The following is a 16,227-nucleotide window of genomic DNA, read 5'->3' as shown; positions in this document are numbered from 1 at the left end:
GGCACGTGCACATGTGGGTGTGCAGCTATTACAACTTTTCACCCTTAATTCTGAGGGCTCCATGTTTGGAAGAACCCTTTTGCTATGTGAATATGTGATGTAACAACAAACAGCCCATCTGAAAGGATTCTTAGATGAATGCTGCGGACAGCTTCAGTGTGCAAAGGTCCCCCCCCCCACACACACACACGCCTTTCTCTTAAGTGATCATTGGATTTCTGCCCAGTCTTAGTTGAGCTCAATATGCACATGCTACAAAATGAATGTTCTACTTTCACTTGGGAATTGACTTTTTACTTATTACAGCCACACTCTTGGTGGCTGTGGTGGTAATCTTTCTAGTCTCTGAGTCCATTGTATCTTAAGCTCCACTTTCCATCATTTAAGAATTTAAAAGAAAAGAAAACTTGGGAGAGTTAGATGGATGTAACCCCTCTTTTAGCAAAAGACTAGTGGGAGCTTGACACTGGAGAACATAAATGTTGTCTCCATAGGATTCAGACTTGGTTCCCATTTCCAGATATGGGTTCCTTTCCACAGATCTCTTAGCCACTCAGAAAGCTATTGATTACCCACCAAGGCTCTGTGTCACCAGTACACTGGGTGGATGTGACTTCTTGTCAGGTTGGTTGCTTATGATTCAGTTAGACGCCTAATTGCTCACCCCATTGTTGGCCATTTTTCCCCATTTTCCTATTTTCTAGCACTAGATGGGCTGTCTGGAGACTGCTTTCTTCTGAATTCCAGCCAAGTCTCTCTGTGTGCTGGATCAGCAGCATGTGGTGTTTTCAGAAATAGGGTCATACCTTTTCTCTCAGGTGGGTAATCAAGTGCTTTGACAGAAGCCTGTCTTATTTTGGGGCCTTGCAGGTCTCTCTGATCAACAGCTCAGTGTGGGTAGCTCTGCTTTCTAGTACTCTGTTACAGGTCAGAACAAAAGGTTTTTTTTTTTTTTTTTAAATTATTTTTGTTTTGTTTTCCTGAGGTAAGGTCTCACTCTAGCTCAGGATGACCTGGAATTCACTATGGAGTCTCAGGGTGGCCTTGAACTCATGGAGATCCTCCTAGCCCTGCCTCCCAAGTGCTGGGATTAAAGGTGTGTGCCACCACGCCCAGCAAAATTTTTAAGGTTAGGTTTCATGCTACCCTCTCCAGGGCCTATCTTTTCAGTTGATCACCCTGCACTCCTGTTGAGGGTTATATCTTTTAGTCTACCTTCAAGAAGAAAGGTTTCTCTGGTACCAGTTTATTTTGGGTTTAGTTTTGTGTTTATCTCCCATCCCCTGCCAACCTCCCCTTCTTCTCCCCCATGACCCTATTGTCTGGGGTTCAAGTTGGAGAAACTGTTTTTTTTTTTTTTTCTTCTTTTTCAGAACGTAACAAGAGACTGGAGGAGATAAACCACCTTTTGTATCACAGACAAGGCCCAGGTGAAACCGCAAGGGAACTGGGGAAACAAGCAAGAGTGCTGCTTCCATGGTGAGCCTGACAAATCACTATCGAGGTGAAGATGGACCGAGGATACTCAACACATACCAAAATAGAGATCCAGAGGCTCCTGACAGCTCTTCACTAAAGTAGGGTTAAAACTCACTCACCGAGGCTCAGGGAATTTTGTAGAAGAGGGGGTGGGAAGATTGTAAGAGACACAGGTTGGGATGTCATGCCCAGAGGCACTGCCTCCCCCATTAACTGACCGCTGCTCCCACAATGCAGAACCCACCACCTCAAGTGGGATATCAGAGACCCCACTGAGAAGGGCCCCTGCAGGATGGGTGCAAGAGGAGGAAAAGAATGTACCAACACATGATGTAGCCACACTAATCATGTGCTTCACAAAAAAAAAAAACAATAAAACATAGAAAACAACAATAACTCTGTTGGTTCTTAATTCTAATCAGATTTTTTCTCCCTTGGTGTGTACAAAAATGTGCCCATTTAAAGCTGAAGTAGGAAAGAATGGGGAGATAGCTCAGTGGATAAAGTGCTCTGCCTTGCAAGCATGAGGACCTGCGTCTAATCCCCAGTGCCCATGTAAAACAGCAGGGACAGAGATGGTGCGCATTGGAAATCCCTACACTGGAGAGGTGGAGACGGAAGGATCCTTAGAGCTTGCTGGCCAGCTAGTGTAGCCTAATTGGTGAGCTCCAAGACAATGAAAGACCCTGTATTAAAATGAAGTGGGTGATGTTTCTCACACACACACACACACATGCACGCACACACGCAAGTGTATACATATATCAAAAAAGAATGGGCTAGAAAAGATAACACAATAGAGTGCCGTAGAGCTTTGCAGCCAGTCTCCACGCTCATGAGGAGGACATGGTAGAGGGTTAGGCATCACTCCTCTCGGGGTGATACTACAGAAAGAAGAAACACAGCTGAAAACTCAGAGGTCCTGTGAGTAGCTTCGCATCGTAAGCAGCCAAACACGTCTACCAGATGCCACTTTGCATGTTTTATGCCTACATCTTGCTGCTGACCTACTTCCTCTTCACAGTCATCTCTGAACACACCCCCTAGAAGCAGAGTAGACACGTTTGGTGCCAGGTAGTATTCCTGGCAATCTAGATGCTTCTAAAATGTGGCAGGAAATGTATGCCCAGTTCAATCCCGACAGTATTTGTGCCAGTAGAGTTTCCTTTGAACACAGAAAGGGAAACAAAACCCAGAAGTTTCAAAGTAAATTTGCCTTAGGCTATTGGTTCTTAAATTTTAATGGCTCATTAATTAGTGGAGAATGCGTTTGAGGAAAGCTTGCCTGTGTGAGCTTTAGAATCTGCTCCATTTAGGGAGAAAGAAAGCTGTTGCAAGAGTGGAGACATGCCCCCACTCCACTGCACCGGGTCATCTTTGGTTAGAAGTGGAGGTTGACGGTGCTTTGGCAATTACAAGAGAGCAACTTAGGATGTGTGTGTGTGTGTGTGTGTGTGCATGTGTGTGCGTGTGCATGCGTGTGTCTATATCTGTGTTTATATGTACTCAGGTATGTGCGTGTGTTTGTGCGTGCGTGTGGAGGCTGGAGGATAACCTGGGATGTCATTGCTCAGGTGCCACCCACCTTTATTTGAGGTAATATCTCTCACTGGGCCAGTAATTCACAGTAAAGACTAGACTTGGCAGTGAACGCTAGAATCCACCTATCTCTGTCTCTTCACTGTTGGGATTACAAGCGCCTTTTCACATGGGCTCTGGCAACCAAATTTAGGTCTTCATGCTTCCAAGGCTTGTGCTTTACCAACTGAGCTATCTCCCAGCCCATCACCAGTATTCTTTATAACACTCCCCCAATCCTAATGTGGGTGCAACACTTTTTGAATAACAATCCATTATTTATAAATCATGAAAGTAGCATTTTCCCATGGCTGAGTTCATTTACTTAGATGGCTTCTCATGCTGTGCACCAAACCCAGTGTCTTGTACATGCTAGGCAAGCCCTCTATCACTGAAATTTCACCCCCAGCCCCATCAAGGTTAATTTATATCACACTCACATACATGGCCTCAGGGTGAGTCTAAAACCTGCAGGGTGGTAAGAATTGGCTCTTTAATTTGAAGTCTTTGAAATTTTAATTTGATTTCAGAAATTTTTAAAGTTTTCCTAGTATATACTATAATCACAATCAATCATGAAATTCATTGCAAGTTCCTTTAAGACCAGCAGAGATCAAACTCCCAGTGACCCGACCCCAACTGATTGATCTTTCTCTGTCTTCCATGTTCCCTTCTCCTCTCTTCCCTTCCTTTATCTTCCCTTCCCCTAACTCCCTCCCTCCTTCCTTCCCTCCCTCCCTTTCTTTCTTTCCTCCTTCTTTCCTTCCTGCCTTCCATTATTTATTACTTGTTTGCAAACAGAGAAGGGAATGAGAGAAAGAGAGAATGGGTGTAGCAGGGACCCCTTGCCACTGCAAACAAACACCAGATGCATGCACTACTTTGTGCTTCTGGATTTACATGAGCCCTAGGCAATCAAACCTGGGCCATCAGGCTTGGATAGCAAGTGCCTTTAACTGCTGAGCCATCTCTCCAGCGACCCCTCCCCCAATTTACCTTTCAACTTTCTGTTTCTACTTTCACACTTATAGCTCCCGAACAAAGCCATCTGTGGTGATTTTTTCACAGGCTCTGCATTTCCAGAATTGCTCAAATTCTCCAAAGTCATCCCAGGATTTTGTGATAAATCTAGCAAGAAGGACTTAGCCACATGAAAAGAAGAGGAAAAGAGAAGGAAAAGATGTGTGTGTGTGTGTGTGTGGGTGGGGGAGGAAGATTCTCTTATCATCTCTACTTGTACTGGCAAGTTAGTTCCAGTAAAAAGAAGGAAGCATTGGCAAACTCGGATTTCTACTCTGCAAGTTGAACAGAAGAGAGTGTGACCTGTTATCTCCTGCCCTTCTCTGACTGACAGGCTCCACAGCCTACAGCAGAGAAGTCAGCAACTGCGTGGGCATGTGGTGTGGAGCTGTGCCTGCAACACAACCACCACAGGGAATGTGATGTGGGTTCATCACTTTCCTGTGGCACGCTCAGGTGAACTTCACGCTTGCTGAATAATGTCTCTGAAATTCTAACCTAGTAGGCTCACCTGCTTAGATGGTCACATGTCTGTATGTGTCTTGTCATTTATTTTTGTTTCTTTTATTTAAACAATTGTTTATTTTTATTTATTTATTTGAGAGTGATAGACAGAGAGAAAGAGGTGTGTGTGGGGGACAGAGAGAGAGAGAGAGTGTGTGAGAGAGAGAGAGAAAATGGGCATGCCAGGGCCTCTAGCCACTGCAAACGAACTCCAGATGCATTAGCCACCTTGTGCATCTGGCTTATGTGGGTCCTGGGGAATCGAGCCTTGCACCAGTGTCCTTAGGCTTTACAGGTGAGTGCTTAAACACTAAGCCATCTTTCCAGCCTCTTGTCATTTACTTTTAGAATTTAATTTTTATCTGTGTGTATCTAGGCACACATGTATCATGTATGTGGTACATGTATATGAAAGCGGTCACTTCTCAGTATGGGCCCCCTTGTTGTTTTTGCCAATGCATAGGCCAGTCTAGCTGGCTCTCAGGCTTCCAGATTCTCCTGACTCTACTCGTCATTGTTGGGATTACAGATGCATGCACCGCTTTGCCTCAGGCTTCAAGTCAGTGCTGGGGAACTGAGCCCAGCTCTGTGAGCTTGCACGCGAGTTTCTTCAACTGCTAGGCCATCTCTTCAGCTCCTGCCTTGTCATTTTTTAATAAGGGAGAAAAGCTTTTTGAGCTCATGAGGGCTCATTTAGCAGCACACTTAACAAGTGTGTCATAAGTACTACCAAATTAATACCTTAATTTCTGTAATAGTCATCAAGCATGCTACCATATCCTGCCTGAGTTAAAAAAAAAACACATCATTTATGCAAATTCCAGAGAGCCTGAAAATTCTACCAATAATTTAAAATCCCTTCATCTGGACAGTTGTGTTCAATACTTGTACACACCCCAGCATTTTAGGATCCAGTTGTCTTTCTCTCTTGCCCTAACCATCTACTAAAGGCCAGCTAAAGGCAGTAATAGAAAGATGCTCATCTCCCGCTGCATTGTTTGCAGGAGCGTAAAAACAGAGCCAGTGATTTGTAAAGGAGTGAGACTTTCAGTGCAGTGGCTAAACCCACAAATCTTGCAACGGTGCTAAGGCACAGTTCTGATGCTGGCGCACAGTAGGGCAATGGGGAGGAGGCGGGTACATTTGCATAGTTGTGGTGTGTGTATGTGTGTGTTTGAAGGGTAAGAGCATATTTTTGTTACCAAGGAAACCATCTTCTCTGCATAGGTTTTGCACAGAGACACTTGAGGTAGACTCCCACGCAAAGACTGTGAACAATTTAACTTGGGTCATTTTAGCAATGGAAAAAGTAAATAGAAAAAAGAAATAAAATCCTCTAACAGAGGTAGTAAAGCACCTTGAAACTTCAATAGAGTGTCCCTGTTTTGTGGGTAGGGGAAGAACTGCCAGGCTGAGCTGTGGACTAGTGCTATGAGGATTGACGTACTAAGAGACTCAGTAGTGTGTGACCCTGGCCTCCCAGATCGAAGAAAGTGTACGAGTTACACACAGTGTCTTATTTCAGATTTACAATAATTCAGCAAGAAACGCCCAGTACTGTATGGCCTGCCTGGATGACTTTAACTGGTGTCTGGCTTTAGGACTGCAACCTGTTTACCTGTCAATTGTTTGGAAAGCAGGGTCTACGTTATATCAGGGCTGGAACTATGAAGATAGCTCTAATGTTGTGTTGCTAGTTGGGGGAAAGAGCAAACTGGGAGACAATGAATGAAATGAGTTCACTCTGACTGACTTTGCTAACCTTATTTTTGGGTCTCTACAGTACATACTACTCAGCCATATCTGAAGGCAGCAGTAAGAAGAAAAAATTTTAAAGAGAAGCACCCCTCAAGGTTGCTGACTTCTTAATGGAAGACCCTTTGAATTTAGTGGTTTGCGTACTACTGCTTTATATTCTAAGTGGGAAGACCACCAAAATTTCTATGCAAAGGGGAATTTGATGGACATGAAAATTTTAATCACCACCCTCCCCCAGATCTAACAACATTCCCATGGATACAGGGCATTTGAGAATACGGGAAGTGGGCTGGAGAGATGGCTTAGCTGTTAAGCACTTGCCTGCGAAGCCTAAGGGCCCCAGTTCAAGGCTTGATTCCCCAGGACCCACGTTAGCCAGATGCACAAGGGGTGCATGCATCTGGAGTTCGTTTGCAGCGGCTGGAAGCCCTGGCGCACCCACTCTCCTCTCTCTATCTCTATCTTTCTCTCTCTGCCTCTCTCTCTCTCTCTGTCTGTTGTTCTCAAAAAAATAAGTAAAAATAAACAACAAAAAAAGAGAGAATATGGGAAGAAAGACAAAAACCGCAGTATAAGACACTCCTCACAGTTTATGACTAAGCTTGTCTAAGTGAAGTCACAAACTCACAGCCAACTTCCATATTGGCTCTGAGGGTAACAAGGTAACCAGAGATGGTGTGATAATACAGACCATTTATGATAAAGAAGAATATGTAGGCTGCAAAGGCATGATGTCAACAAATTAAAATGAGAGAAAAAGCAGATAATTATAACATCAGCAACATCTAGAGTTTGGTGAATTTTTTTTTTTTTTTTTTGAGAGCGTCAGACACAGAGAGAGAAGGACAGATAGAGGGAGAGAGAGAGAATGGGTGCGCCAGGGCTTCCAGCCTCTGCAAACGAACTCCAGACACGTGCGCCCCCTTGTGCATCTGGCTAACATGGGACCTGGGGAACCGAGCCTCGAACTGGGGTCCTTAGGCTTCACAGGCAAGCGCTTAACCACTAAGCCATCTCTCCAGCCCATGAATTTTTTTTTTTTTTAATATAAGGAGTGAGAAGAATTGAGTTCCAGAGGCCTAATATAGGGTCAAGAGTTAAAGATAAGAAATAAGGAAACAGAATTGTGTGGGAGGAAGTAAAAACTGAAGAATTAAAGATGTTTCCGAAGACAGACGGGACCAAACAATTCAGAAATTTCAGTAACAACTGAGCATAAGTTGTCAGCAAGAAACTAACGCCCATTCTCTCTCTCTCCCCCCCTATCTTTCTTTCTTTCTGTGTCTGTCGCTCTCAAATAAATAAATAATTAATTTTAAAAAAAGAAAGAAATCCAATCTGGGGTTGGAGAGACATTGAGAGGTTAGGGACACTTGCATACAACCTTGTGATTCCATGTTTGGTTCTCCAGAACTCATGTAAAGCTGGGCACAAAGTGGCACATGTGTCTATAATCCTAATATGTGGACAGTAGTGGGAGACGTGGAAACTCAAGGACCAGCTAGACTTAAATTATCACTCATGAAGTGGAAAAAAAAAACCCAAAAACCAAAAACCAAAAAAATAAAGTATCAGCAAGAGGGCTACGTCTCAAGCAAAAGTGGAAGGAAAGGACAAACATTTCATTTCTCCTTAGGCCTCCACACACAGGTCATGGCATTCATGCCCCTGCACAAACATCACAGTACAAATCCCTTACATCCATGCCCATTAGGAGAGGGAGACAGAGAGAAAGAGAGGGAGAGAAAGAGAGGGAGAGATCCCACCTTCAATAAACAACACAGAAGAGGAAGCAGAAAGAACGTAAGAGCCTGAGGATAGGAAGGAGTGCTGCGTAACCTATTTTCCGGGAAGAATATGGTGGTTACACTCATAGATTCACAGCACCTGTGGATACCTGCACAAGATTGCAGCCATCGTCACTCTGCATGGTGTAGGAGAGGAGCCCTTGAGGCTCCCACCCCTCCCTGAGGAGCTATTGGCAGCTAATGGTAGTGAGAGAAGAGCCGTTTTTCTCAGTGGTGTAGCCTCTGTTAAGTGACCCATGCTGTAGCAGACAACCCCCCCAACCATGCTCATGCAAAGCACTCTAATCAGCACGTGGTGACAAAATAAATAATTAGGGCATGAAGGTAGGCTGGGGGTAAGAGGCTACTTCTTGGGAAGAAGAAGAGGTTTAGGGGGAATGGGCAAGTAATAAGGTAGGGTAATAGGGGATATCATCAAAATATATTATATATATGAAATTTTCAAAAAGTAAAAAATAATATCTTTAAAAAAAAATCCCATCCTGGGATGGAGAGAGGTTGCTTAACAGTTAGGGAATTTTCCTGAAAACCCAAAGAACCCAGGTTCCATTCCCTAGGATCCATGTAAACCAGATGCACAAGGTGGTGCATACATCTGGAGTTTGTTTCCAGAGGCTGGAGGCCCTGGCATTCCTGCGCTCGCCCTCTCTCTCTCTCTCTCACTGTGTGTGTGTGTGTGTGTGTGTGTGTCTTTCCCCCTCTCTCTCTGCCTCTTTTACATAAATAAATAAAATACAAAATACAATATTTTTGACAAGGTCTCAACTGTATATATATATATGTTCAGGTAGGGTCTCACTCTAGCTCAGGCTGACCTGGAATTCACTATGTAGCCTTAGTGTGGCCTCAAACTCATGATGATCCTCTTACCTGTGCCTCTAAAGGCATGCTGTACTATATACATACTTTTTTAAATGAAAGTCATCAGGAAAGCCTGATCTTGCCAAAAATCATTTGGGTTCAATGGCTTTCTAATTATTATTATTATTATTTGCAATAAGCAGAAACCATACCAGTGGCACTAATGGCATAGCAAAAGATGTAAACACCAAAAGATTTTCCAAAGGCAAATTGCTAAAGCGTCTATTTCTCACACGTCAAATGAAGTCCTTTCTTAGTATGCTCATGCGAGACAAGAGAACCTGGGCCTTCACATGGTTGGCAAGACAGGTAGGATATTTCAGGTGTAAAAGCAGTGTGAGTTTTTCAATCGTCCTTAGCACTGCTAACCTCCAACTTCATCCCAATGTAATGTTTCTTAGTCCCGATTCTGCATTGTGCAATAATTAGACCAAGTAATGAAGGAAACACAAGAACACATTTCCATAGAAACCTGCTCTAAAGTAATATTTTCAAACTGTTGGTTCTGCAAGGATTTGCCCACGTGACTCCTGCAGACCATTAAACCCTGTTTTTACTCCCCTGTCACTTACCCTAACCTTTGCTTCTGGATGTACTTACCCTAACCTTTGCTTCTGGAAACATCCCAGCTTATAGCCACCTTAGAGCTGTCAGCTATGACAGCTGCCACACTGCTTCTCAGCATGATTGAAAACACATTATTTTGTCAAATTAATATATATATATATATAGAGAGAGGGCTGGAGTGATGCCTCAGGTGCTTGCCTGCAAAGCCTAATGACCCATGTTTGATTCTCCAGTACCTACGTAAAGCCGGATGCACAAAGTGACACATGTATCTGGAATTCAGTTGCAAAGGCTAGGCTTTGGACTACCCATTCTCTCTCTGGGTCTGTTTCTTTCTCTTGCTCTATCTCTTTCTGCTTACAAATAATAAGTAGAAATATAAATTATCTATCTATCTATCTATCTATATTTGGAGAGAGATACCAAAGTATTTTTAATATTAAAATGCATGGAAAGTATAGGTAGGGTAATTAAATAGATCTTTTTAACAGTCATCAAACCATTGGAAGGCAAATTAAGGTAGAATGACAAAAATCCCATTGCCTATGTTTCACTGACCATGTCACAGCTTACCTCCTTTTTATCCTTTCTTTTTTCCTTTTCTTTTTTTTTTTTTTTTTAGCTTTGAGGTTCCTTCACTACAACTCCAGCAAGCTCCAAGGGGGGATAAGACCAAATGTGAAATATCATAATCAAACCTGCACCAGGGTGATGGAGACAGACATTGAGGATGCTCAAAATGCATCACGGTAGAATTCCAGAAGCAGCTGGGACCACAGCACTAAAACAGACCTAAAACTCACCCACCATGGCTCAGGGAATTTTGCAGAAAGATCGCAAGACCCACAGAGTGGGAGGGAATATTCAGAGGCATTCTATGCCCCCGCCCTGCCCCACAATGGCTGATGGCTGTTCTCAGAACTCATTATCCACAACCCCATGGGGAATACCAACAATCCCGCTGCGGATGGCCCTCAGTGGAATTGGGCGCAGGGACGAGGGGAATGATGGTACCAAGATATCATGTGTACACACAAAGATTCTACTTTGTTTAGAAGAAGAATGAGATAAAGAACTTTAAAGATATATATATAAGCCCTTTCTCAATTTCATTGACACCAACCACTTAATAAGTTAAGTTAAAAATATAGGATTCACTGTCAGCATTTTCCAACTTCTCTGGTTAAATAAATTTATAGATTCCATTAGGGTGCATTTTGCCCCACCTCAAATGTGTTTCAGAACATTAAGGAGGCAATAACATTCTTTCTTACTCAGAGCTGCTAATACAAACAACACGCTGTTACAATAGAATATTACACCTTAAAGGAGAAATAAAAAAGAAAAGCTAAACACATTACTATTTATTGAACTTCCATGCACACCTATCAAGAAGGGGACTGTGCCTCTGGTTAATTTTCAATATACATGTGCAATATATAATTATGTATTCTCGCCTGAAGTGCCAAGTACACCCTATTGTTCTCCCACCAAGAGAGAAGGAGGGAAAATGGAAGGGACTAGAGGAAAGGCAGCCATAAGCAGAGTGCCTGCTGGGTTCTCAGGTCAGGTCCCTCACTGCCAGCAGAGCTGTATATCTGTGCAAACTCCCAAGCCACCAAGAGCACCCAAGTCTAGACCCACTCTGCCCCTGAAAGCATAATGAGCTAAAGTTTATTTAAAGGTGTGTGTTTGCTCCTTGATGTGAATTTATTTGCCATTGTACTGGATTCCATGACATTTAACTACAGCTTTGATCTTGTTTATATTTCATTTGGATGGCAAGTACATTTCTATTTAGTTTTTAATATGGTCGTAAGGTAAGCTGAGGCATCATGGTTTTCACAGGAGAAAAGCAGGTTATCAAGAGGTAGGGCTAAGGAGAACACATTTCCTCCCTTTCTCCAGCCTCTTCCCGTTTCTCTTTCTTTCTTTTCCTGTATCTATCACAATGAACATAGACATACTATGCTCCATTCCTTCAATCCCTACATGTGCTGTTAGGCTACAGAATAATGGGCCATCTTAAAGTTCATATTTCTGGCAGGATAATTCTCTCCCACTCTATAATTCTTCCTCTATGAATTATTTTTCTAAAAAGATTATTAACTAATTATTTATTTGCATGTGTGTATGTTTGCCCACAGCAGGTCTTGCCATTGCAAAAGAAAAAATACCAGAATCATACACCACATTTTTGTTTGGCTTTATGTAGCTACCAGGACTACACCTGGGCTGGCAGGTTGTGCAAGCAAGTGCTTTTAATTACTGAGTCATCTCCACAGCTCTCATAAAACTCTTGAGACACAGGTGGTCTTCTCAGGGCTGGAGAGATGGCTTAGCAGTTAAGGTGCTTGCCTGTGAAGCCTAAGGACTCATGTTCCATTCTCCAGATCCCACAAAGGCCAGATGCGCATGGGTGAAAAAAGGAGTATAAAAGAAATATAAAAAATACATATACTATATTATGGTATTTAAAATTCCTGATACATGTAGTTTCACAATTCAGATATCATTGTGCAAATCTTCCATTTGATTTTGTCCCAAAATTCCTTAATATTCATGGTCTTTATTTATAATTAATATCTAGCATAGGATTTCTTCTTCCTCATGCTTAGGAGTTTTATTGCTTATTAATGCAGCAAAAAAAAGCAATGCCACCAAGAGGAAGAATGCTATCTTCACTGTAGCTAAGGTCTGTAACTGCCTCATCTGTAACTAAGTGTCCTATTTAACCAATTGTAAGGACTCCAATTCTCCTGATGAAAATTCACTGGGTATAGCTTTGAGACCTAGATACTTGCTAAGAATGAAGAAAAAAAAATATATATATATATATATACACACACAATATATGTATATTGAGATAGGGTCTTGCTATGTAGCTTGGCTGGCCTTGAATTCATGGCAATTCTTTTACTTCAGCCTTATGGGTGTTGGGAAGAATCATATCTAATTACATAATTTTTTGCCTGTGTCTGTATGTGTAGTGTGTGTGCATGTGCATATGTGTGTCTGCATATGTTGATGCAAGTGTGTGTGTGGTATTTCCATGGTGATATGTGATCGTAGAGCAAATCAAAGCTATCAGGTTGCCAAGAAATATTGTTGAGACCAGTTAGGTCTTTCTGGGATGTAGAAAACAGTTTCTGCATCCTTCATCTCTCACATCGAGTTTTACAAGTGACAATGCCACGCTTATTTTCTCTCATATTGCCAGTCACCAATGAAGTCAGTGGAGAACAGAATTAGCCAGTGGGGTTCCCCAGGGATTTTAAAATCTGGCTCTGTTGAGCTGCCCTCCTATATCCTACTTTCTGAGCCACTCACAGCTGCAGCGTCCGTAGCTTTTACAGATCCTAGTGCACTCAAGGTCACATCCTTCTCTACCAAGACACCCCATCACAAGACTGAAACACTTGCTTAGAAGTATGTCATACTGAAACTAACTACCCAAGGGTAAAGATGAGATTATAACTAGTGGTCAACATCCTTCCTCTGACAAAGGCATTCATGACCCAAAGTAACCCTTCTCCATAGATACTGAAGCAAGCGTCGGGGGATTTAAAGTTAACATTTCAATAAACATTAGCAGAGAAGGGCGGAGCAGTTCTGAAGGTTCAGTATATAGCAGAACAGGGGTCGTCCAAATAGTTAGAGGATGCAAGGCCAGAAGCTGTCCTTAAAGATAACTAATAATTTTAAAGCCCTTTTGTATACAGTCCATTCAGAGATCAAATATATACTTTCCCCAACTAATACAGCATTTAAACGAGACTAAATTTGGCTGCTATAAACTCCTCCAATTCTTCTCTGTAGACTATAAATACATTATGAGACACTCTTAAGAAAATGTAGCCATCCACAATATAGGGTAACTTAATTCTTTCTCCAAATTGGCAAAGTGCTATTCTTAGGGTCTTTGTGACTGACAATAATCCTTAGCAAGGACTGTTTTTTTTTTTTTTTCCCATAGCTTATAAAAAGATATATAATCATATTGCTGTCACATACATATATCTGTACATATCACACATCTCTGTATACCCGTATTTAGTGCAGTAATCAGATCCCCAGGCAGGCATTCACAAACTGCAGCCAGGAGTATACATAGATATATATATATATATATATATATTCCGCACTGTGACCTACTTACAGAAAGCAGAGTCTCCCAGCCAGTCGTCTTCGGCATGACAATTAGCAGTTTTCCCCCGCAGTTTGGTCAGCAGGAAGGACACAAGACACTGCCTAGTACGTGCTCCCCAGCTCTGCTGGGCGCCTGCTGCTGTCTGGGTCACGGCTTCCCATTAGGAGTGTGACACAGTAGGGAAAGAGACCGGTTCACTGTGAGACCTGCTACTCACTCTCGTACAGTGCATCGGCCCCCCTTCCCACTGCACAGTGGCCGCCGGGCTCGGCGCAGGAGGCGTGTGTGGCCATCGCGACAGCGAACCGCCGCGAGTCTGAATTCCACCGAGACACGCTGCGCTGTCAGAAGTCATCTTCTAAAGACAACGCCTGAATTTAAGGACGGTATTGCAACAACCTAATTTGGCCCTCTCCAGCCTGAGGACCAGGAGATAGACTCTCTTTGAGTTGAAAAGGAAACAAAAATGTGTGAACTGGAATGATAAGGATGTGGTTAGCTCTCGGCTTTAAAATAAATTCGAAAGGATGTAAAAATAGCTTGTGACATCTGCTTAAAACGCAAGCCTTAATACCAGGAGGACCTACGCATCACCTCCGTGTGTGTGTGTGTGTGTGTGTGTGTGTGTGTGTGTGTGTGTGTTTCAAATGGAAGGTAAGCCTTCATGTGTATGCACATGCATGTGGGGAGGCCAGTAGCAAATGTGGGGTGCAGTACACTTTCTCAGGCACCATCCACTTTTTTAAATTACATTTTAAAAATTAAGAACTGTAATATATAAATATATCGCAAATTGGCCATGTTCCCATCAGGTTATATGCTTATGTCCCCTCTTTCCCCCCTCATTCACCTTTTAGGATCTCCTCTCTCACTAGCCTTGAGCTTACCAAGTAGGTTTAGACTGGCTGGCAAATCAGCCCTAGATATCACCCTTTTGCCACCTCTCCAGAATTGGGTTTGCAAATGTGCCAACCATGTCTGGTTTTGTGTATGAGTTCTGAGGATCAAACTCACGATCTTATGCTTGTAAGGCAAGCATTTTACCAAGGGAGCTATTTCCCCAGCCCATCTCCTCTTTGTACCTGTTACTTTTCAATATACACGGTGAAAGTTCATTGTTTTGTTAGCTTCTCTGGGCAAGGGAAACATGTCCTCTGAAACTGGCCCACTTGGATGCTCATCCAATGAATACAGCCATGAAATTCACAAGCAAAACTCAATGAACTACAGGACAAAAGGGAAACCGATTCCAAGTACCTGCTTGTTGCACCGCCTGAGGCACCTGCTGGCTCCTCTGAGCACTGAACTGGACGGAGGCCAGGGGCCGGTACTGCTGTGTGGTTGAGGTAGGGTACTGACCAGATGAGTAGTAATATACAGGCATCTGTGTGTGGGAAGAGAAAAAGCAGGTATGGAAACTGCACACAAGAAATGAGAAATTTTTTTTTTCCCTGAGGCAAAGTCTCACTGTAGCCCAGGCTGACCCAAAACTCACTCTGAAGCCCAGGCTGGCCTCCAACTCATGATGCTTCTCCTATGTCAGCCTCCCGAGTGCATCAGGTCACTTTATTAATGCTGTTTTCTTATTTTCTTTCTTATTTAATTACATGCCCAGCTTAAGGAAGACCTTTTTTTTGCCCATGAAACATAGTCATCTTATGATTTCATTTGATCATGATAGATGATAAAGGTGGACCCCCATAAATGTGCCCCACACCTGTGTGAATGTGTAGACTGTTCCTCCTATGATGGGGAACAATCCACTCCCTTTGTTCTGGTTGCCAAATGGGCTCTGGAACCTGCTTTGCCCAATGCTACGGTGTAGATTTGCAAGCATGGAACTTCAGAAAAGTTGGAGCTCCCACGCCTTCATGAGGCAACCCAGCTATCAGAGAAATGTATAACTATCTGGCTGTAGGAAAAGGTCCTATTGAATCCGGAGGCTGTTGGGCTGCCACACATCTTCAGACAGGATTGCAGCCGGGGTCAGCTGCCCTAGCCATCCACTGGATGGTACAGACATGAATCAGCGAGCAGTTCTGACCAACTGCTAACTGTGGGAGCAATGCAAGGTTGCTGAAAATCTAGTGAAGCCGTTAGCAGAGTGACTTGCACATTGCCAGCATCTGTAGGATGCATGCTAAGTATCAAAGGGAACTAGGCTAAAAATATAAAAATATACCTTATACAAAGCCTTCTTCCTCTTTCTTTTTTTTTTCCTTCTCTCTTCTTCCTTCATGTCTTTTCATTTCATTTCTTTCTTTCTTTTTGGTATGAGAGATCAAACACAGAGCTTCATGAATGTTGGGCAAGTACTCTATCATCTAACTATATCTTCAGGTATCATTTTATTTTATTTTATTTTTTAAAATTTTGTGACAGGGTCTTACTAAGTTGCTTAGCCTGACCTTGAACTCTTTCTGCAGTCCAGGCAGGCTTTGAACTCATAATCCTTCTGCCTGTCTCAGCTTCACGATCTCCTTGGATCCCAGACCTGAACCA

At 42.8% G+C, this 16,227-nt stretch overlaps 1 protein-coding gene across 16 annotated transcripts in view; it reads right to left on the bottom strand.

The window, feature by feature from the left end:
* Window positions 1-16,227, bottom strand: part of Arpp21 (cAMP regulated phosphoprotein 21) — a 157,617-nt gene that overhangs the window by 28,598 nt on the left and 112,792 nt on the right. For all 16 annotated transcript variants that reach the window (XM_045136734.1, XM_045136730.1, XM_045136729.1 and 13 more), the window contains one exon: window positions 14,983-15,109. In XM_045136734.1, coding sequence (XP_044992669.1) covers window positions 14,983-15,109 — 127 coding nt within the window. The remainder of the gene's footprint in view (window positions 1-14,982; window positions 15,110-16,227) is intronic.

This window comes from Jaculus jaculus, chromosome 17 (assembly GCF_020740685.1).
Source record: "Jaculus jaculus isolate mJacJac1 chromosome 17, mJacJac1.mat.Y.cur, whole genome shotgun sequence".
Classification (NCBI taxonomy): Eukaryota; Metazoa; Chordata; class Mammalia; order Rodentia; family Dipodidae; genus Jaculus; species Jaculus jaculus.
Note: the sequence above shows the minus strand (reverse complement) of the source record. Positions and strands in the feature narration are given on the sequence as shown.